A 23,789-nucleotide genomic window follows, 5' to 3' on the forward strand; every position below is an offset into this window, starting at 1 on the left:
CCACGAAACCCCCCTCTAAATGGAGTTTTTCTAAAAGAGCCTCTGCTCTGCGGGGAGTAGAGTGCGCCCATGGCTTTGGCCGCGTCTGTGTCCTTTTTAAGTTTTTCAATGGCTGTGTCTACTTCAGGGCCAAAAAGTTGTTTCTCGTTGAAGGGCATATTAAGGACAGCCTGCTGGATTTCCGGTTTGAAGCCTGAAGTGCGGAGCCAAGCGTGTCTCCTTATGGTGACAGCAGTGTTGACTGTTCTCGCTGCAGTATCGGCTGCGTCCATTGAAGAGCGGATTTGATTGTTTGAGATCGTTTGTCCCTCTTCAACTATTTGCTGTGCCCTTTTTTGGTATTCCTGTGGAAGATGGTCTATGAGAAGTTGCATCTCATCCCAGTGTGCGCGGTCATATCGGGCCAGCAGCGCTTGAGAATTTGCGATGCGCCACTGGTTGGCTGCCTGTGATGCTACTCTTTTTCCTGCCGCATCAAATTTTCTGCTTTCTTTGTCCGGATGTGGGGCGTCGCCAGATGTATGGGAATTTGCTCTTTTGCGAGCTGCCCCTACTACTACGGAGTCAGGTGGTAACTGCGAAGTAATAAACACTGGGTCTGTGGGTGGTGGTTTGTATTTCTTATCCACCCTTGGGGTGATGGCTCTTGATTTTACGGGCTCTTCAAAAATTTGTTTTGCGTGCCGTAACATCCCTGGTAGCATTGGGAGACATTGATATTTGCTATGTGTAGCCGAGAGGGTGTTAAATAAAAAATCATCCTCTATAGGATCGGAATGCAGTTGGACATTGTGGAATTCTGCTGCCCTAGCCACCAGTTGCGAGTATGAGGTACTGTCCTCTGGCGGTGACGGCTTTGTGGGGTATGAATCGGGATCATTGTCCGGCACTGGGGTGTCATATAGGTCCCAAGCGTCTTGATCCTGATTATCTTGACTTATGGTAGTTTGCGCTGGTGAGTGCATTTGTGGCGGTGTTTGTGCCGGCGATGCCTGTTGTGGTGGAGAGGGCGGAGGCGTGACTTTTTTAACCACTTTGGCTTGTGGTTGTGAGTCATCCTTGAGAAGTCCGATCCTTCTTTTTCTCATTATTGGGGGAAGGGTTGATATCTTCCCTGTGTCTTGCTGGATGTACAGTCTCTTTTGTGTGTAGTCTGATTCTACACTTTGGAGCTCTTGTCCAAATCTGTGCATCTGGCCACTTATTCCTTGTTCCTCTGTGTAGGATGGAGGTGTGGAACTTTTCGGCGCCGAGAGAGAATCTTTTTTCGGCTTCGGCACCGACAGAATTTTTGTGGCTTTCGGCAGGGTGTCTCGGTGCCGATGTTTTTCGGTGCCGGCATCTTGTTTTTGCCTCTCGGAGCCGCTATCTCGGCTCCGAGGTTGCTCCATGGCGGTCCCTCGACCGGAGTCGGGTGTCTTCGCTATGGGCGTGCCCTTTTTCGGCGCCTTCGACGGCTCGCCGGTTTTATGGGTCGAGCCATGGCCTGTTGGCAGTGGCGTCCCCTGGGCTTTTGTCTTCTCGATGGTTTTAATTTTCGACGTCTTACTCACTCTTTGTTGCTGTTGTTCGACGTCGGAGTCTCCGGATTCTGATTCCGGAACCGAGAATGTTTCCTCTTCGTCATCGAAACGTTGTTTTGTCGGCGTGGGCGCCATTTGTAGACGCCTGGCTCTTCGGTCCCGGAGTGTTTTTCTGGACCGGAAGGCTCGACAGGCCTCACAGGTATCCTCCTTGTGCTCGGGGGACAAGCACAAGTTACAGACCAAGTGCTGATCTGTATAAGGATACTTACTGTGACATTTTGGGCAGAAACGAAACGGGGTCCGTTCCATCGGCTTCGATGTCGCACGCGGTCGGGCCGACCAGGCCCCGACGGGGGATCGAAGCTACCCCAAAATCTTCCGATGATCGGTGTCGATGTACCTAACTATCCCGATACCGAACGGAACAATACCGACGCTTTCTTCCGAGATTCTGACTAACTTTCCGAACCAAAACACGGAGCGAAAAGGAATACGTCCGAACCCGACAGCGGAAAAAAACAATCTAAGATGGAGTCGACGCCCATGCGCAATGGAGCCGAAGAGGGAGGAGTCCTTCGGTCCCGTGACCAAAAAAGACTTCTTCGAAGAAAAACAACTTGTAATACTCCGAGCCCAACACCAGGCAGCGGACTGTGCGAAACATGTGTATCTGCAGCAACATATGCCATCGAACCTATAGTTACAGGTAAGAAACTTTTCTTCTTCTCCAGTATTGAATCTTTCATAGATTCATATGCTTGAATCAGAATAGCAAGCAGTATGTAGACTTTTATGCAGTGCAGTCCAAACACCTCATGCGGATGGTGGGTTTTTAGATAATGAGCACAACAGTAATGACCAAAATTATAAAACTGTGAATAATAGTAATAATGACAAGAATCATAATTATACAAGTAATAAACTTCTAAATGTAGTAGGATATACTCAGTGTGCAATCAAAGGCTTTAAATTCATTAAAAAAAGACAGAGGCTTAACCTCACTGAAACAGATGTCATAGAACTACTTGGCCCACTGCTGCATCACTCTTATGTGCTGAATCTAAGCAACAGTGCCGCATGAAGGTGTGGACGCTCTTCCATCTTGCAGCGCGGGAGATTTTTCCCAAAGACATGCCTGTGAAAAAGGTAGGTGATGTGGGGATAGCTCTTCTAGAATGTGCCTTTGTCTTAGAAGACAGAGGTTTGCCCACCTTGGAATGGTGAAAACTGTATGTTTGATGAGATCCATCTGGCAATATTTGCCTTTGTAACAGCCATGCCCTGTTCAGCTTGCCCATATGCAATGAAGAGTTGCTGTGATTTTCATAACTGTTTGGTGCGATGCAAGTTGAACTTGATACATCTTTTTACGTCTAGTGTGTGCAGAGACTGCTCTGCTGGGATCGTTGGATTCGAAACAAATGTTCGTAAATGTCTGGTTCATTACGGTGGAACCAAGAGGGCACTGTAGGAATACATTTTGGATTAGTTTGTCAAATAAGAGTATCCTTTGTGAAATGGAGAAAAGGCTCTTGGGTTGTGAAAGCCTGAATCTCACACACCCTTCAAGCAGATTTTAGCGTGAGAAGAGTGGCTACTTTCCAGGCAGGGAATTTCAAGGTGGATTTATTAATCAGTTTAAAAGGTTGTTTGATGAGCTGGGAGAGGAAAATATTAAGCTGCCACTCCGGTGGAGAAGGACATACCGGAGGGACAACCCAGATGAGTCCTTTTGTAAACTGTTTGATTATTCTTTTGGAGCAGAGGGTACGAGTAGGGGGTAGAACGCCTATGCCTGGAGATTGCTGCCAGATGTACTTTAACAGATGTACATACTAGACCTGAACATGCTAGCAACAGCAGGTAAGGTAATATTTGTTCCAGTGTTGCTTCTAATGGGTGTAAATTGTTCTTCTGACACCATATGCAGAATCTTTTCCACTACAGTTTGTAGGATCTATTGGTTGATTCTGCCCTTGCTAAAATGTCTCTGCATTCCAGGGGAAAGTTTACATTTTGAAATTCATGGAATTCAGGAGCCATGCACATAATCGTAGTGTGTGTGAATCGGGGTGCAGAATCTGGCCCTATTTCCTCATTAGTAGTGTGGGCATGGGAGAAGCCAGGTGAATCAGAACGGTCTGGGCCACTGAGGAGCAATGAGAATCAATTGGCATCTTTCTACCTTCATCTTGTCGAGAACTCTCAGGATCATGGGGATGGAGGGAAAAGTGTACGCAAATATCCCCGACCATCTTATCCAAAACATATTCCCCCATGATCCCAGGAGTGAGTGCCGACTTGCGTAGAAGTGGCATTTGCTGTTGTCACTCGTGGCAAAGAGGTCTAAATCAGGTTTTCCCAAGAGGTGAAAAATTCTGTTCAATTCGTCTTGGTCTAATTCCCATTGGTGATAATCTTCCATGACTCTGCTGAGTGTGTCTGCCAGAATATTGCTCATTCCAGCGACATGCTTCGCCTTGAGGGTGAGGTTGTGCAGTGTCAGCCAGACCCATAAGTCCTGTGCCTCCTGGGATAAAGCTAGAGATCGGATTCTGCCCTGCTTGTTCACATAGTGCATGTTTGTGGTGTTTTATGTCCGTACCAGCACCAGAAAACCTTGTATGCAGGGTAACAAGCCTGAAGAGTGAGGAAAATAGCTTTGAGCTCTAGGTGATTTATATGCTTGGACTTCTGGGAGGCAGACTATTTGCTTTGGATTTGCAGATCCTGGGAATGTCCACCCCAACCTTCTAGATAGGCATCTGTTGTTATGCTGAAATCTGGAATTAGGGGTAGAAAAGAGAGACCCTTGGAGACATGAGATAGATGAGTCCACCAGGCCAGAGCTTGGACCATTCTTGGGGTTACTGTGATTGAGTTGTCAAAAGATCCCTCTGTCTGTATCCATTGGAGCTGTAACTATTCCTGTAGAGGCCTCATCTTCAGGCGTGCTAGGTGTACGAGATATATAGCAGATGACATCATTCCTAGCAACGATTTGTACAGACGCACTGAAGCGGACTTTTCTTCTTGACATTTTTAAGGCTAACTGTACTAGTTTTTGCTGCCTCTCTAGGGAAAGAAAGGCTTTTTCTTGCCTGGTATTGAGGACTGAGCAGAGAAATACTGTTTGTTGATGTGGGACAGGAATTGATTTCTGAAGGTTCAGTATTAGTCCCAATTTATGGAATAATGTAATGCAATCTTGAGTGGCTGTGGAAGCTTGCATATGTGTTTGCGCTTTTAACAGCCAGTCATCCAGGGAGGGGAACACCTGGTGACCTTGTTCTCTGAGGACAGCTGCTACTGGTGACAGGCATTTGGGGCGGATTTGAGGCCAAATGGTACAACTTTGAAAAAGTAATGGGTGCCAGCTACTGGGAAGCGAAGGTACTTGCAATGTTTGGTGTGGATAGGAATGTGGAAATATGCATACTGCAAATCGAGAGTTGTCATGAAGACCCTGTGTTTTAAGAGATGAAGGATATCTGACAGAGTGACCCTATGGAACAATTGTTTCCTTAAGAACTTGTTGAGCTGCCTGAGATCCAAAATGGGGCTCCATTCTCTTGATTTCTTCTTGATGAGGAAACAAATAAGAGTAGAATAGAAACCTGGGTTCCTCTGTTTGAAGGGTACCCCCCTCCCGATTGCTCCCCTTGGTGAGCTTGATGAGGGCTTCATTCTGCAATAAGTGAAGGAGGGGGGGATGCAAACCCTTTGGACGGCTGTTTGGTGATCTCTGAACAAACTTGAGGGTATGACCGTAGGTCGCCAGGTCCAATACTCACTTGTCTGATGTAATTTTCCTCCACTGACGATGGTTTGAAATGTTCTCACCCACAGGGTGAGATAAGGGTGTGGTAGCTGGCACCCAGCTGAAATCATTGTCTATGAACGCCCTCTCTGGACTGGGTGGGCTGCTTGCGCCAGGGTGTCTGCTTTGTGTAGGTGGACTCAGATGGATGGTGGTACAGCTGTTGGTATTCATGATAACACTGGAACGTTCCTCTGTAGGAAGGAAAACCCCTTCCACAACCTCCTTGAAAGGGAATTTTCCGGTACTGCAATGTGCCCAGCAACTTTGCCGTTTCCGCGTTGGTTTTGATGGCGAGTAAGGCATCATCAATGTGTTTATCTAACAGTGTTTCCCCAGCGTATGCCATGTCAAGAATTTTAGTTTGAACTTCTGGTCTATAAGATGTAGATTTCAGCCATCCCAGTCTTCGCAAGACAGCAGCTCCTGCTAACTGTCTGCAGCAATTAGAAGCAATATCCATTGCACAATCTATTATTTCTGAAGATGCGCGGTCCCCCCTTGCAATTCTTTTTGAGCCTCAGACTTTAGATCCTTAGGTATTAAGTCAATCAATGCTCCAAGCTCTGACCACATTTGTCTATCGTAGCAGCCCAGATGGCTAAGGAATTGGCTACACAAACAGAAATGGCAGACATAGTGGAAAAATGTTTCCCAATTTTATCTAATTGTTTGCCCTCCGTATCGGGTGAAGTAGAAATAGGAGTGGTAGGATTTTTCGATCAGCGTTGTGCCACTTGTGATACAACAGAATCTGCTTTGGGGTGCCCTATGAGGCAGGTGGGAGAGTCGTCAGGGGCCCTGTATTTCTTATCAATATGTGGCACCAAAGCCGCCACAGATGCTGGAGTTTTCATGAGGTTGATGCCCTCGTCCCAGTTGTGGTCTATAATTGGGATAGCCCTTACAGATTTACACATCTGCTACTTGAAATCATACAAGAAGCAATCAGATTGCTTCACAGAGATAGGTTGATCAAAACGTGCTGCTGCCCTTTCCGTTAAATTGTGGAAACCCCCTATATCTTCAGGAGGGGAATCCAAGGGATGCAGTGCTGGTGGGATTACATATTCATCCCACTCATGAGGTGGATGGGTGTCATGAATCTCACCCTCTTCCCTGTTGTCTTCAGAGGTAGATGCTGGATTCTTCCTTGGCGGTAGAGCAATATTAGAGGTTGCGTCATTCTTGGTGTCACATGCAGTGGCATAGGTTTGGGAGTGGATGGAACAGGTAGTGGTGCTGGAGGAAATTTTTGCAGTTACTGCGCAGTGTCTGTGAACCTTTTGCAGTAGTCCTGCAGCACTGCCTGCAGGTCATGGACCAGTGAAACAGGTAGTTGTACTCCACTTGGAGGAGGTGGAGGTTCTGATTGATCAGGATAGTATGGATGTTGGCGTTTGTAATACCAATCATAATAATGTCCATAGGAAGATTCCTGTTCCTCCTCATCATTATCTTGATATTTTACTTGCAACTCTGATAGACTATGTGCGTCTCCGTATGGTCCTTCATCTTCTGAGTTATCTAACTCATCCAGCATATGCTTGGATGGATATGGGGATATGTTGCTAGGGGAAGTGTCATGAGGCTGTAGAAAAGATTTGGAACTTTTTATGGTCATCGACGAATGAATCATTGTTTCCATCTGTGGTATCGACAAGTGCTTCATCAACGGTGGTGGTGACGCTGAGAGCCTCGTCAATGGTGATGTCAATGACGAGAGCTTCGTCGACGATGGAGAGTGCATCGACGGTGGGCTCGTCAGAGGTAATAAAGGAATTTTCACCAACAAGGAGATAAAAGTGGACGGTATGGGCACTTTAATGGATGAGACTGTCAGCTTCGTCGTCGACGCTGCTGACGAAGAGACAGTGGTGATCATTGCTGTATAGGCCATCGACGGGGAGCGTGTCACTGTTGGGTCTCAACATCGACTGTTCTGAAAATGTTTGCGGGCGCCTGGAAGACTTGGTGGATAGAGTGGTAGGTGCTGAGGACACACTTTTTGAGGAGAATTGTATTTTCTCCTTTTCTGAGACGGAGGATGGTAAGTCTTTTGCACCTTTCTTTTCTCCTCAAAGGTACCTGGGTCCTGGGACCTATCTCTATTCTGAGGCTTAACAGAAGTGTCACTCTCCTCACCTGAAGTTATATTTTTCACCTTCTGGAGCCATAGCAAAAGCCTTGCCTCTCTATCACGCAATGTCTTGGATGAAAACATGTGGCAGACCTTACAATCCTTCACAGTGTGCTTAAGATGAAGGTAGTAGAGGTATTCCTTATGTGGGTTGTCCACATGTAATCTCATCTTCCCATCAGATCTGCAGGATCAAAAGAGACCTTTCTTTGAAGTATCAGACATCCTGATGGTTTTGAGCAGAAGAAAAAGAACTGAGTAGAGCTCAGGGAGACTCCCTTGTAGGATGTGCGGTATAAAATCTGAGGGAAACTGCCTCCGTTGGTAGTGTTCTAGAGGGTGATGTCGGTTTTAGTTACAAATTTGGTACCTTTTAAAAAATGACATAGGTTATTGAATTAACTCCGCTTTGCCAGTAATGGCTATGGTATTGCTACATACTGCTTTACTATGGTACAGTGGGACTCCCACTTCAATGACGGGGAATGATTCAAACATGTAAATCTATGAAAGATCCAATCTCGGAGAACACCATCATTTACCTGTGAGATAATCTCACAGTTAGGTACAAGTACAGTCATACAAATATCAATAGTCTGAACATATGCATGCACACCACATGAGTTAAGGACAGAAAAACTAAAGGTGGTGGCAGTTAAGAAGCTGTTTTAGATTGAAAGACATAAGATCCTGGAAAGACATTCAAAATGGGAAAACACCTGCTTGATGAAACAGAAAGACACAGGCCCGTACATTCAGAACTGGTCCTTCATATAGTGTATGTGATGGGGTTGCCAAGGCACCTCGAACACAAGACAAACATTCTGGTGAACTCCCTTTTCTCAAGACAAAAGAGGGAATTCTTGTCCTACCAGCCTTGGGGATATTGGCACTAGATGGCACAACCTGTGATGGCGTGAATAGTGGTGGCTTGCAAAGTGGCAGTATGGCACAGTAACATACACAAGAGCACGATTAAGTGGGTGAGTATACTGTTGGTTTGGAGATTTGTTTTCCCACCATACACAGACAATAATTAGATTGTGGATTGCTACATGTCATCAAAGAGAAAGGAGGAGAACATGCTGATCATGGCTGCAGTGTACACCTTCAGTGCAAGCTTTTCTGATGGGATCCCGGACACTGTACGCATTCTTTTAGAAGTGGCTATAATTTAGCCTTGTTGAAGATTTGATATGTGCTCAACTTCACACAAGGCAATACAACAGGACAGGTTATATAAATGCCAGTTCAGGTTGCTTGCTCACAGAGACAGCATCCAAAATTTGGTAATTTTACTCTGTATCATCAACCTCGTGACGATTTGGAATTTGACAAAACAGCAAGGTCTAAAACCCAGAAGGACAGTGAAAAGAAGTAAATTGTATGTAGAAAGATTCTCTAGTGAGTTCAGAACTGCTGTGAGAGTGGACAAGTGTGACAAGCCACAGCTTGGAAGCCCAATAACTTGGTAAGAAGTGGTTACTTAATAGCTGCTGCCACAGAACTTAATAAATTTAAAGAGCTATTAATGACTAGCCCCCAAAAAGATATTTTCACTGCTAAGGCTGTAGCTGTCTTGTGAGAAAAACTACAATTGAAATAAAATAATACATTTGGGAACTTTGGATTGGGGTAGCCTAAAGAAACACTTAAACCACAATTTCTAATGTTAATTAAGATAAGTTAGATTTTCAGTACATATTTAGGGAAAATAACATTTAAAAAGTTACACTTTACCTGCCTAAGCCTCCAGTAGGCTAATTAGTTTTAATCTGCTGGTCAATGGCTTTGCCAGTGCTTCAGATTATTGAGGTTTGAAAACTGCTACAGGAGCAGAAATAATGGCTTAGGACTTTTCCCAGGAAGGCCTTGGTATGAGGAGTGTGGGAGATATTAGCTCTGAAAAGGCGCCTTGGATGACTCAGGAACTTCATTAACTTGAAATGGACCAGGGTGAGGCCAGCTCATTCAAAGTTAAGTGTAACAGGATACCTGGGGAAGATAAGACTTTTGTTCCATAGGCCCTTTGTAACCAGTTTGGCAACATCCCAATGGGAGGGGGAGCTGATCCCCAAACTGATTTGGTGTGATGGTGTAGCTGTGGACTGCTCATTTCCCTAAGAAACCCCTTTGCTGGCACACAAACTCCCTTCTGGTGCAGAAAGAGTCTGACATGCTGAATTTGCCTCACAATAGTGTACTGTGGGGTATTTTACAGCAAGGAAAACAGGATCAGCTACAAAAGTGGGAAGGGTTGCCTCTGGAAACTTTTTTCTCATTGGTTGGGTGTGACCCCACCACCCACTGACTATTGAAACCTAGACAAGTAGCAGCTCATTAGAACACTTTCTGGGGTGGCAGAAGAACTGAAGAGGACGTGACTTGCTGTTTGAGACTTTTGTGAAGACCTAAATCGGTGGACCAGCTGCTCAGGACTAAGAAGTGGAGTCTAGGTAAGATGACTGCCCTCCAGTGCGTCCAAGGAGACATAAGCTGCTAGTGGCCTTAAGTACCAAGCTAACCAGTAAAAACTGGACCCTATGCATGGCCTCTGATGGAGTGAAACCTGGCTCTTAAGTGCTGCGTCTGATGTTCTTGGAGCCTTAGAAGTCACTAAGAGGAGTTGCTCCAGAAACTTTGAAAAGTTGCATAATTATACTGTGCCAGACTTTCTGGGGATTCCACAGCCTAAGGAGAATATTTGAACATAACATTAAAAATCCACATGGAGATCACTAGCTTCCTTTTGGGAGAACTGAAAATCTTTAAAGCATTTTTGTTAATTAAAAAACAATGGATCACATTAATGATGGTAGTGCTTTGAGTGCCGAAGATTTAGCATCATAAATGTAAAAAACTTGGTAGTTGTCCAATGATACATAGATATTCAATGAAACACAAAAGATATCTGAAGACAGTTACCCATTACTCCCAGAGCATATTCCACCAGAAAAAAGGGGCTTTTATGGCCTTTTTAGGGAACATCCCAATAGATGACATAGGTAAAGCTGCTGCTTGGTCTACCCCCCATACATTTACTAAACACTTGTGTAGATATTTTAGCACATCAACAAGCTAATGTTGGCCAAGCTGTGCTCAATACAGTTTTTCAAGCAACTCCAACTCCTACAGGATAGCCACTGCTTACTTGGGTGGGACTGCTTTACAGTCTATGCAAAGCATGTGTATCTACAGCCACACATGCCATTGAACGGAAAATGTTACTTACCCAGTAGACATCTGTTCTTGGCATGTAGTGTTGTAAATTCACATGCACCCTCCCTCCTCCCCAGATGCCTGTGGCCATTGTAGCTGCATTTTTATATAAATATTGTATTTATGTAAATACACTGCATGGATATCTCTTTCTCTCTACTCTCTATTTATTCCTTACCTCACCCGCTTACGGGAAAACAATCTAACAAAGGACTTGATGCCCATGCCCAGTATCACTAAGAGGAGTAGTCAATTTGGTCTTGTGACTCGAAAACACTCTTCAAATAGAAACAACTTGCAACACTTCGGACGCACCACTAGATGGCAGACTTATGCAAAACATGTGAATCTACAGCACTACATGCCACAAACAGATGTCTACTGGGTAAGTAACATTTTCCTTCTATGTCTGTTTTTTCAGGATTTCACACATGTTTAAATTGTTGAGACTATCCATAGATGTACAAATTTCATTTTATAAACAGTAGGCACTTTTTATATGGTTGAACTTGAGGAGACTAACATAAAAACGTTCATAAGACAATCACAAACTGATGACAGTGGATTGGCTTGAGGGATGCACTCTCTGTCTAATGAACAATCATAGTTTGCATCCATATAAACTATGCAAACCTCAGCAAAAGAGCAATAGCCACCTCCCAAAAATCCACACAATGCTAAATGTGCAGGTGGCTGTGCCAGCATTCAATAAAGTGCATCTCTGCCCTGCTCTTTTGCCCAAATTAATATGTTTTTGTGGTAGTCATAAACCAAAATATGGAAGCAAATAGCTACAGTAACCAAAAGGCTAACACACAAGCATCTACTTTGGTTGTGGAGTCAATTATGTTCTTTTGCTTGATACTAAAACCTATTGTAAACCTCAACAAGGGTCACCCTAGTAACAAGGAACCAGGAACATGCAATATATGTCAAAATACATTGGTTTTTGTCCAACGATTTTATATATATATCAAAACAAATCCCTGACTTTATCATTATCTAGCTCGGCGTGGATAGCACTGTGCTGATCCAATGCTTAAATTTTTTGCTAGATAAACAGACATTTGAGGTGAGCAAATCTAGAGTGTCGCTGGTGTTGCAGGGTGCTCCTTACTAGAGCTGCTCTCCACCTAGACTTGGGAACTACCCAGAGTTCTCTATACTTTTTTGTATATATATATATATATATATATATATATATATATATATATATATATATATATATATATATATATATATTCAATGAAACAAAAAAGATGTCTGAATAATCACAATTTACATGACAGAAGGGAGCTACATTATATTTAGAGAAACACACATTTCCATAATTTAAAGAAAAAATTATATTTGTATTTAAATTACATCAAAAACACCTATGAGTAATGACTTACAAACATACAAATTGGTGTCCAAAACCAGGAACCCAAAACAAACACCATATTACAAACAATCAAGTTTGTTCACCGCATTCACATTAAAAAGGGTTCCAATAGCAACAACATCAGTGACCTAAACGATCAATTGTCAATGTTAGTAACCCGATTCATATGAAAGGGTTATGTTACTAGGTTCAGCAATGGAAGATGACGGCGTTTCGGCCCTCTAACAGATGAGTCTCATCAGGACCAAGAGATAAAAGGACACCTATAATAGACAAAAACAATTTTAATAGGAGTGTGTCCACTAATGGTATACCAATTAGAGAAGTGAACAAGAAAACAGAAAAACACCAACCTAATAGGGCGGAAACCAGCATCCATGTGAAAACATGGTGTGTGTGATCCAGAGAGAAAAAAATACTCACACAGGCCTTAACACTGTCTAAACACCAATTAATATAAAATGGGGCTTGAATGGACAAGGAAGTCAGAATCATAAAGAAAGTAGCTTACCCCCAATTAAGGTTCTCACAATGTAAAAGGGAATCATGTTGCTGTATAGTAAAAAAAACAAAAAAGCACATTCAGAGTCAGTAACTCCAATTGAGCATTATATAATAACACTATAGAGAAATAATTTACCAATTGTGCACTGAGAGCATTTTAAAGGCTCACTAACGTCACTGTGACAAGAAGGAATACTGTGTAGGAATTGACTGGAACGGTACTGGAGATATCAAAATGTCTAATTACAAAAATGTGCTGGGAGGAGAATCCACCCGAAGCAGCACGCCTTCGCTCAGAGTAACGCCATACGGGCCCCCTCTTATATTAATTGGTCTTCTCTTGGTTCACAATTTATACAGTTTTAAAACCCCTGTGAGTATTTTTTTTTCTCTCTGATCACGCATGTTGTATTTTCACCTGGGTGCTGGTTTCCTCCCTGTTAGGTTGGTGTTTTTCTGGTTTCCTGGTCACTACTCTAATTGGTATATGATTAGTGGACACAGTCCTGCCTTCTATTGGTCATGATAAGACCCCTTATCTGTTAGAGGGTCAAAATGTCACCAACTTTCATTGGTGAACCTAGTAACATAACCCGTTGATATGAATTGGGTTATTAAAATGGACAATTGATGGTTTAGGTCACTTACGTTGTGGTTATTGGAAACCTTTTTAATGTGAATGCAGTGAGCAAACTTGATTGTTTCTAATATGGTCTTTAGTTTGGGTTCCTGGTTTTAGACACACATTTGTATGTTTGTAAGTTATTACACTTAGGTGTTTTCGATGTAATTTAAAATACAAATACAAGTTATTTTCTAAATTCTGTAAATGTGTGTTTCTCTCAATATAATGGAGCTCCCATCTGTCATCTGAGTTGTGACTGCCTTCTTTCTTTGACATAGCAAGTATGAATACATTTGACTATTCCATCTGGCTGTGCCATTTTTTAATATTGGGTTACCTTTATGAGACATTGCAAATGCTACAAAAAGTTGTTCGGATTTCCTAAACTGTTTGGTTCTGTCAATATAATATGTATGAGCCCTTTTAACATTTAGTATGTGAAGAGCTCTCTCTTCAATTGAGTCTGGTTGTGGGCAAAAGACTGGTAAATCAATTGATTGATTGATGTGGAATGGCAAAATTATGTTTGGAAGGTACTTAGGGTTTGTTCGAAGAACTACCCTATTTCTGTGTAACTGGAAGAATGGTTCTAACAAACTTAGAGCTTGGCGTTCACTTACACATCTTAGTGAAGTAATAGCTACTTTCCAGGAGAAGAATTGTAAAGGACAGGTATGCGTAGGCTCAAATGGTGGACCCGTGAACCTAGTAAGTACAACGTTAAGGTTACAGGAGAAGAGCGAGCCAGTGGAAGGTGCAAGCAGTCACTGGCATCTGATGGAGGTAGATCCTCTATCTTTATTGTTTGCACGCTGGGGGAACCCTGGGTGGAATGACTCTTGAGGCCTTCCATAAAGCTTTGATAACTGGGATTCTAAACAAACAAATATGCTGCCTGTTTTGGAGGTAAACAGCCATAGCTGCCAAATGGAGACGAAGTAAGGTAAGTTTGCAATTTGCAAATGCAGCAGATAATGTCTTGAACTGAGGCTTTGAGTGCGTCAATGGGTTTGGGTTGACAGTAACAGATAAAATGTTTCCATTTTGCTGCATAACACTGTCTAGTAGTAGGTTTACTTGCCTCCCTAAGAATTTCTATACATTCTGAGGAAAGTAACAAATAACCAAACTCTATGACTTATGGAGCATATGGCAAGATTGAGCGTTTTGGGGTCTGATCTGACCTTGACTTTGAGTGAGATGGTCCAGCCTGTTGGGAAGTTTCTTGTGAGGAACTAGAGATAGATCCAATAGTGTTGTGAAACAAGGTTGACATGCCCACGTGGGAGCTGGGAGGATCATTGTGAGTGAGATTTGTCTTAGTTTGCGAACTAGAGATGGAATAAGTGGGAAAGGCGGAAAAGTGTAAGCAAGTTTCCCTGACCAATTCATCCATAGATTATTGCCCATGGACTGAGGGTGTGGGTATCTGGGTGCGAAGTTTTGAGATTTTGAATTTTCTGCAGTGATGAAGAGATCTATTTGTGGTGTTCCCCACCTATGAAAGTACTGGTGAAGGACTTGTGGGTGGAGTTCCCTTTCCTGGACTTGTTGCTGCATCCTGCTGAGGAGGTCTGCAAACTGGTTGTCCATGCCTGGGAGATACTCTGCCAGTAAGTGAATGTGATGGTGAATTGCCCATTTCCAGACTGTCTGAGCAAGAAGGGACAATTGAGGAGAATATGCCCCCCGTGTTTCTGCAGGTAAAGCATGGCTGTCATGTTGTCTGTATGAACTAGAACTACTTTGTGGGAAGTTGTGGCAGAAAGACTTTGACTGCTAGGAAGACTGCCTGTAATTCCAGGTAGTTGATGTAAGAAGCTTGTTGAATGGGATCCCATATACAATGCATCTTGAGGTTGCTGAGGTGAGCTCCCCAACTTGTCTGTGATGAGTCTGTAGTGAGAGTGATTTGAGGCACAGGGTCCAGAGATGGTTGCCCCTTGGAGAGGTTGGGGAAATTCCACCATTGCAGAGAGTGATGATTCTTGCAGTCCAACAACACTAGATCTTGGAGATTACCCTGTGACCGAGACCACTGGTGAGACAGACACTGCTGTAAGGGGCGCATGTGTAGTCTGGCGCGGGGAATGATGGCAAGGCAGGATGCCGCCATCCCTAGTAGCTGCATCACTAATCTCACTATGTCATTTTGGTTTTCCTGTAGCTGGCGAAGGAAAGTTGGAAAAGTCTGAATTCGAGCTGGGCTTGGATATGTCAACCCTGAGTGCGCATTGAGAATTGCCCCCAGATAAGGCTGTATCTGTAAAGGTTGGAGATAGATTTGAGAAGGCTGGTTGTGAATCCCAGGGTGTGAAGGAGGTCTACAGTGATCTGAGCGTGACTCTGACACTGCTGGATGTTAAGAGCTTTATTGAGCCAGTCATCCAAGTACAGGAAGACATGGATGTGTTGTCTTCCAAGGAATGCTGCAACTACTGCTAGATATTTTGTGAAGATCCTGGGAGCAGTTGTGACCTCGAATGGTAAGACCTTGAATTGATAATTATTTCCCGCAATGACAAAACTGAGGTATTTGCTGTGTGCTGAATGAATAGGAATGTGAAAGTAAGTATGTGTCCTTCAGATCTAAAGCTGTCATGAAGTCACCTTGTTGTAAGAGTGGAATGACATCTTGAAGAGTGACCATATGGAAATGATCTGTGAGAATGTATAGGTTGAGTGGCCTGAGATCCAGACTAGGTCTTTGTAACCCAACTGTCTTTGGTATGAGGCAGTATAGGGAATATACTCCTAGCCCTTGCTCTGAGAGGGGAACTGGCTCTGTAGCCCCTTTGAGAAGAAGGGATTGTACCTCTTCTTTCAAGAGAGTAAGATGGTCTTGTGAGAGTTTGTGAGTGCAGGGGGAATGTTTGATGGAGTGAACGTGAACTCCAGATAGTAACCATGTTGGATAATTGAGAGAACCCACTGATCTGTGCTGATATTGAACCACTGTGAGTGTAAATTAACTAGTCTTGCCCCTACTGGAGAAGAGTGAGCCAGTGAAAGGTGCAAGTAGTCTGGCATCTGATTGAGGTAGATCCTCAGAGCTGGGTGTCCTTCCTCTATCTTTATTGTTTGCACCTCTGTATGAAACTCTGAAGAAACCTCCATTATAGAAATGAATGTCTTGTTTGCTCTGTGAGGTGGAAGGTTCAGTGAGGAGGGTTTGAAGCCTCGCCTGAACTGTTGATGACTAAACTTACCCCCTTTGTGGTGTGGTGAGCATTGGCCTTTGCTGTCTCAGAGTCCTTTCTGAGTTTGTCTATGGTGTTATCGACTTCATGACCAAACAAGTGTTCCCTGTTGAAAGGCATGTTAAGAACTGCCTGCTCATAATAATGCTAGTATTAATACTGCATGCTGCGGTATCAGTTGCACACCTGATGGAATTGTTGGAAATGGTTTGACCCTCAGAAAATATTTCCTGAACCCTTTTTCAATGTTCCTCTAGGAGGTATTATAGATGATCCTCCTTTTCGTCCCAGTAGGCCCTGTCGTATCATGCTAAAAGTGGCTAGGAGTTGGCGACATGCCAATGACTGGCAGCTTGAGCAGCCAACTTTTCCCTGCAGCATCTAGCTTTTTGCTCTACTTATCAGGGAGAGATGCATCTTCTGTTGATTGGCTGTTGGCTCATTTCTGTACTGTGCAGACGACTACTGAGTCAGGAGGGAATTGAGAACAAATATAGGGTCTGTGGGTGCTGCCTTATATGCCTTGGGGTGATAACTCTTGACGTAACAGGTTCATTAAAAAAACCAGTGGCATGTCTAAGCATGCCTGTAGAATGGGTAAAAACTGACTTTCTTTATGGGTACTAGTCAGTGCATCAAAGAGGAAATCCTCCTCAATAGGGTCAATGTGCATTTGTACGTTGTGATATGCAGCTGTCCGTGCTATGACCTGCTGATATGAAGTTGCGTCTTTAGGAAGTGACAGGCGTATGGGATATAGATCAGGGTCATTTGGTAAAATTCCACAGGTCAGTATCCGTGGCATGTCCCCTAAAGCATCTCTTTGAGGTGGAGGTGAACCTTGTGGAGAAATTTGTGGCTCGGTAATAGGTGCAGGAGATTGAGGAGGTGGTGGAGGAATAGAAGGGAGCACAGGAAAGTGTGGAGGAGAAGACTGGGGTCGAACTGGAGCCTTGTCCTTGTAGAACTTTTTAGGTGGAGGAACAGTGTCCATGGCCTCTAGAAAAGTAAGTTTTCTCTTAACTGGAATGGGGGAAGCAATTATTCTTCCTGTCCCTTTTTGGATATGGAGCTGGTGCTGGTGAGTGTCCATTACTTCTAGGATGAGCTCCACTGGAGATTCTGCTTCTGAGGAGTGATTGGAGTCTCTGAAAGGCAAAATCTTTGATTCCAACGTTTTTGGAGTGGAAATCTTGTGTTGAACCTAAACCATCGGCTCCAAAATGGAAATTGAAGGCTTCTTGGTCAGTGCTGAAACACTTGATCAAACGCTGGAGTCGATCCGGAGGCTATGTGGGACGCTGCCGAAATGGAGGTCAATGCTGAGGAAGGCTTAGTCTTAGCTATTTTCATTGCAGAGCCGGAAGGCAGGCATCCGAAGGTATCTTTCGGATCCGACTAGGACTGGAAAGCAATGGCAGTCTGACGGCCTGTTTGTGGGTCTTCTTTGAAGTCTTTGTATAGGAGTTGGGGGCTGATGTACTCCCAGGTTGCGTTGAGGTGAGGGGCTGACTTTCTATGTCGAATTGGACGTCCAACTCCGAATCTTCTATGGAGAAGGCCTCCTTGTGTTCAACCTCCTGGTGTGCTCTTCCCAGAAAATATCAGGAGTGTTGTCTGATGTCTTCGATGCCATCTCCAACTGACGCACTCTACTGTCATGGAGGGTCTTTTTGAATCAAAAAGACAGACAGGCGTCACTAGCTTTCTTCTTTATGGTCCGGAAAGAGGCACAAGTAACACACCAGGTTTTGGTCGGTGTGTGGGAATTTCGAATCGCATCAAAAGGAAAACCGAAATGGAGTCACTCCATCAGCAGTGTATGTCCTAACACTAGGTGGAATGGTAGGTCCAAAAGGGGCACGGACGCCCTAAGGGCAATGAGTCGAGTCCTGATGCAGAAATTTGGGTCAACTATGTTAGATGGAGAAAAACGTGATCGAATTACAATACCGTTGCTAAAAAAAAAGATGGAAAAGAACAGTTTGGAATAGACAGAGCCAAGGAATACTAGTGTGAGAGTAAGACACGTCCGAACCCGATGGCAGAGAGAAAACAATCTAACAAAGGACTCACTGCCCATGCACTGTATCACTGAGTGGAGGAGTCACAAGGTCTTGTGACTCTAAAAGATTAATTGAACAAAAACAACTTGCAACACTCCAGACCCAACACCAGATAGAGGACTTATGCAAAGCATGTGTATCTACAGCCACACATGCCATTGAAAACATATTTCTTTATGTCTGCTGGTGAACAGAAGAGACAATTTGTTCAGTAAGCCAGTGGGGTCTATGTGAATAAATTAAGGATTAAACAGAAATTACAATGCAAAATAGTGCAAGTAACAGAAAACTTCATACATAAAATATAATGTCAATTTCCTAACTGCTCTGGGTTTTCAAATTCAATGCATGACTTTGGTGGGATATACATTCACTTCACACTGCAGCAAGTGATGAAGGCCTGCTTTTGAAATCTGAGACTGAGCTATTAACACCTTTGTTGTTATCCTACCAGTTAAAAACTGTATATTTCTGTGTTTTACACTTGAAATAACCATAAAATCTTAGGAGCAGAAGACAAAAAGGGGCCAGACTTTCTACTGCTCTGCCCTCTGTGAATAACACGAAGAACTTCCTCTACTTTAGAAAAGAGGCCAAAACCTTGGGGTACAAGCAACATCTCAGAGTGTGCCTTTCTGGAATGCCCCCTCTGCAGCTCCACCAATACACCTCTGTCCTTCCCACCCCACTTCTTGCCAATAACCTCTGCTCTCATCCCCCTGAAGCCCTCCCCCAGTAACTTCACAGCCCTCTACTGCTTTGCAACTAAGTTACTCCTCTATGAAATGTCATATACCAATGTCTACAATCATGATATTTAAAGTTCAGTAATACCATACATTACCTTGCTAAGAATTATTTCTGGTGCTAGGTATTCTGGAGTGCCACATAACGTCCATGTTCTGCCTTTTACTCTTTTGGCAAACCCAAAATCTGTGACCTAATTTTAAGATAAGAAAACACATCAGACAGGGCTCAACACAGCTGAGGGAGCAATACTGATAAACAAAATGATTCAAAGCACTCATTTTAATGTTTTTGTGGCTCACAACAGCAGCTTGATGTTTGGGTCTGTGTGGAAAAAGCTGAACATTTTAGATTGTGTAGGAAAACACTTGCACATGCACACAATAAATACAACATAAAAATGGATAGTAGAATATGGAATTGATACACAATGGTGTACTCGCCTTGGCTCGGGAAGCAACAGTGAATGAGTTGGAACACGCTTTCTCTCCACTACGTCATGGATCATTTGAACACCCCAGACCTGGAAGCTTATTACAGAACTGCACACTGCATTTTCGCCCATTATTGGCTGCAAGGACCCGGGAACTTGCCTCACCTCTGGCTGAAGTGATGGCGCTCTACTGCTCACTCTGCCTAAGACCCTTTTCAATAGGCCTGCATGGCACTGCCACACCTTTGACCTCTTGGGCGCCACAAAATATACATGGAAAAAGATGGGGGGACTGTAGGGCGAGGCACTGCTTTATTTCCCGCTGATAACACTAAAGTGGTGCACAATTGGGGGTAGGAAAGGACAGCGACGAATGCAACACAGGGGTTGGGATTAGGCCAGATGGGAGATTCCTTTGAGGTTGGAATCAGGTGAGTGCACATCCCAATGTACCCACCGCCCTTGCTCAGTTCCATTACTATAGGGCACATCATATGAATCAGGAGTTCCTGGGGGAGTCCCAGGCAGGACCTCAGGAGTTACCCGCTCTAACATATTTGCTACGGGCACCGACGCCGCAGGGCATGATAGCCACATTGTATTCATACTTGCAGGAGGCACAATGGCCTGGAGCTGTCAAGGGCTGACTGGACTGGCAGGAGGAACTGGACTTGAAAATTAGTGGAGAGCAATTGACTTATTGCTGCTCAGGTGTCCAGACCATTTATTTCAACAGCCGACAGACTGATTTACTTCAAGTTCCTTAAGCAAATATATTATACTCTGGCTCGATTGGTTCACTGCGGTAAACCCAATAGCTCCTGCTGCCTTCGCTGTGGGGTAGATGGTGCAGGATTTGCACACGTGGCCTGGTTTTGCCCAGGTGTGCAACATTTTTGGTCCACAATCTTGGGAGCGCTTCAGGAGATCACGGGTGAAACCACAGAGTCCAACTACTTACTAACACTACTGGGTTATGATAGAGAGCTCCTGAAGAACTAAAAGTGTGCCTTGTTGCCTTTGGTTTCTTGCCAGCAAGGCGTAGAACAGCGATGTGCTGGGCAATGGCCTGCTCTCAACACTGCAGGAATAGCATGCAGATATGACATAATAGAACACTCAATCCGATGCATATCACAAACTCATACCGAATCACAACTGCCCGAAAGACATTTGGGGACCCTCCCAAGTGTTCCTTGTTAGAAATGGTGCAGGTGTGGTTGGGGGAGGTGGAAGTGGGGTCAACTGAGATGGCACACTCTTGACGGCAGATGCCTTTCGAATGTATGGATCTGTGCATGTTATGCTGCGTGTGCCAAACCTATGCACTATTAGAGACATTGGGAAGTATTAATGTATAGAATTCAGGGCAAAAAGGACCAGCTTTGGGAGCCTCCCTGGGATAGAAGGTGCTGATGTCAGACAATCAATGTTTTGATTGCTATTGTATTTTTCTATAGCAGTAAGAAACATCATGCAATCTTAGATTTTTTTTGCTATGCTCTATGGCACTTGTATTGCATGCATTTGTAAATTATGTACTTCACCAGTGACTATCATGTTATTTCATACTGTATGGTTGTCGAAAATGAAAATCAAGTTAAAAACAAAAAAATTGTCACCACAGCCTTTGTAGACCCATCAAAGATAATAAAAAGAGGATATCCTATACCTGGTCTTGCAGGGGTTGGAAATGCCTAGTAGCATTCCACACAGCAAACCTCTCCTAGGATCTAGTGTAGATGGTTTTGACACAGGGCAACCTGGCCACCAGTGCAACATTTACTAACTTGGAATTAAGTTGAAAAGCTGTTTGCTGTCGGTGCTCAATCTTCAGGAGGTGTAAGATGTGCAAGCTTGGATGCAGGATACCGCTTCACTCCTGCAACAGAAAATCCTCCAGAACTGGCAGCTAGATCGGAGGACAGAGGCTCATGGCCAGAGGTCCTGGGTACCGCATTCTCCTGGCTCAATTCGCAACCACTAGGATGACCTCTGCCCAGTCGTTCCTATCCATATTAAGAACTTTGGGCAGGAGAGGTAGTGACGGGAAGGCATACAGGATTCCCAGGTTTAAATTCAACCAAAATGCATCTCTGAGGGAGAAATGCCTCAGGGAACTCTAACGTGCAAAAGTTTAGACATTGCACATTCTCCGCAGGTTTAAAAGGTAAAGACAGGGTTCTCCCAATTGATGGAAGATACCCTGTGCCACTTAACTTAAAAGTGTAGCGGTATTTGTGATATGTCAGGCAATGCAGCTTAATTTGTCTGCTCTCGAGTTTAAAGATCCAGCCAGGTGTCGTACATTCAAGCTGATGCCCAGAGGGCTCAACCGGCATCAGAGGCACAGGACTCACGGCTCCAACCCACCCTGCTTGTGGCAGTGTCACATGGCAGAGTTGTCCGTAAGGATCAGCACCAGTTCCTTCTAGATTTGGAGGAAAATATGCCTCTAATGTCAAGCAAATCACCTGCAACTTCAACAGGTTGATGTGGAGGTCAGTCAGAGACCAGTGTCTTCCAAACCCCAACTCTGCCCGGTGGCTTTCCCAACATGGTAGCAATGCATCCATCACTAATGTTCGTTATTGGTGGGGTAGAAGGAGGGCTCTCTCAACAGTCCAACTGCAGTTTAGCAGCTACCACTGATGATTTTTTGCAGTCTTCTCTGACATCTGGATGAAATCTGAGAGGTTTTCTTTCTGAGGAGTCCATTGAGACGCCAGATCTTACTGAAGAGCCCTGTATGTCACCCTGGTGTGGTCCACTAGCAGGATGCAGGTGGCCAAGAAGCCACAGAGTTGCTCTCACGGAGATCCAGTTCAAGGGTTGAAACAACTGGATAATGTCCTGAATAAGAATGACTTGTTGAGGGAAGGCTTGAAACAGCACTGTGTCGAGGACGGCTGCATGAAAGGGAGCTTCTATGAAGGAGTCCAGAGTGACACCGGCACACTGACGGTAAATCCCAGGGATGTTAACAGGTCGGTCATTGTCTGGAGGTGGTTCACAACTGTTTGAGGCGAGATCTCCTTTAGCAACCAGTTATCCAGATATGGAAAGACTTCAACTGCCACAGTCACTTTCGTGAACACCCAGGGGGCACTGGTGAAGCCACAGTGGAGCACAGAAAACTGAAAGTGCTCACTGTCCATCTGAAACCACAAGTAGTGCATGTGAGATTGCAGGACAGGGATATGGAAATAGGCATCCTGCAACTCCACTGCTACCATCAGTCACCTCGATCAAGGGTAGACAAAGCGTAGGCCAAAGTGAGCATCTTGAACTTGAGGAAGAAGTTCAGGGACGGGGGGGGATCTAGAATAGGACAAAATCCTCCGTCCTTCTTTGGCACCAAAAAGTAACAACAGTAGCAGCCAGTCGTAACATCGGATCTGATACCCTCTCCATGGCTCCCTTCTCTTGTTAAGGAACAGACAAGTGGTCCTCCGAACGCCATCCGGAGTGGACTGGCCGGCAGAATTCTGCAACACAGCCAATCTGAAGGCTTGAATTTATTTCAGATCCACCAAAGAGCCAAGGAACTCAGAGTGGGTTCGGTGGTGGGCAGCAGAGATCTGGAGGTAGACCGACGTCCACATGACGTTTCCTGATACAGTGATGGGAAGAGGGTAAGCCATTCTTGGACTTATTGTGCTCCTTTTTCTTTAACTTACCTGAAATTCTGGAGTTTTCCAGCTTTTAAGAAATCAAACACAATGAAGCATTCCTTCCTGGTAAGTTTACCTAGCATATGGAACTCCAATCTAAAGCCCAGTTGGTCACCCTTGTCCTACGAAATATACTATAGAGAATTGATGAGCCTGTTATTTCATTATCACTACCATAAATGGCTCAATAATGGAAGATGTACTGACTTAACCATTCTCCATGTTCACTGCTAGTATGTGCGTAAATGTTGTTTTCAATCTGTAGTTGTGGTTATTCCCCTTTTCTCACCCCTTTACTATTTTTATGGTCGAGTCTGCAAGAGCATGCGTTAATGCATGAGTCTTGCTTGTGAGATACTAATGTTAATAATAAGGGCTTGGAGCCTGCACGCCATTTATCGTTTGTAGGCATGGCTGGCACTCATCTTTAAAGCCTCATAATTGGTCACTG

General features: G+C 44.1%; 1 protein-coding gene across 2 annotated transcripts in view; it reads right to left on the minus strand.

Annotated features, from left to right (window-relative positions):
• PRKACB (protein kinase cAMP-activated catalytic subunit beta) overlaps positions 1–23,789 on the minus strand; it is a 211,753-nt gene that overhangs the window by 51,771 nt on the left and 136,193 nt on the right. For both annotated transcript variants that reach the window (XM_069232203.1, XM_069232202.1), the window contains exon 7: positions 19,329–19,424. In XM_069232203.1, the coding sequence (XP_069088304.1) occupies positions 19,329–19,424 (96 nt within the window). The remainder of the gene's footprint in view (positions 1–19,328; positions 19,425–23,789) is intronic.

The sequence above is a fragment of the Pleurodeles waltl genome, chromosome 4_2, assembly GCF_031143425.1.
Source record: "Pleurodeles waltl isolate 20211129_DDA chromosome 4_2, aPleWal1.hap1.20221129, whole genome shotgun sequence".
Lineage (NCBI taxonomy): Eukaryota > Metazoa > Chordata > Amphibia > Caudata > Salamandridae > Pleurodeles > Pleurodeles waltl.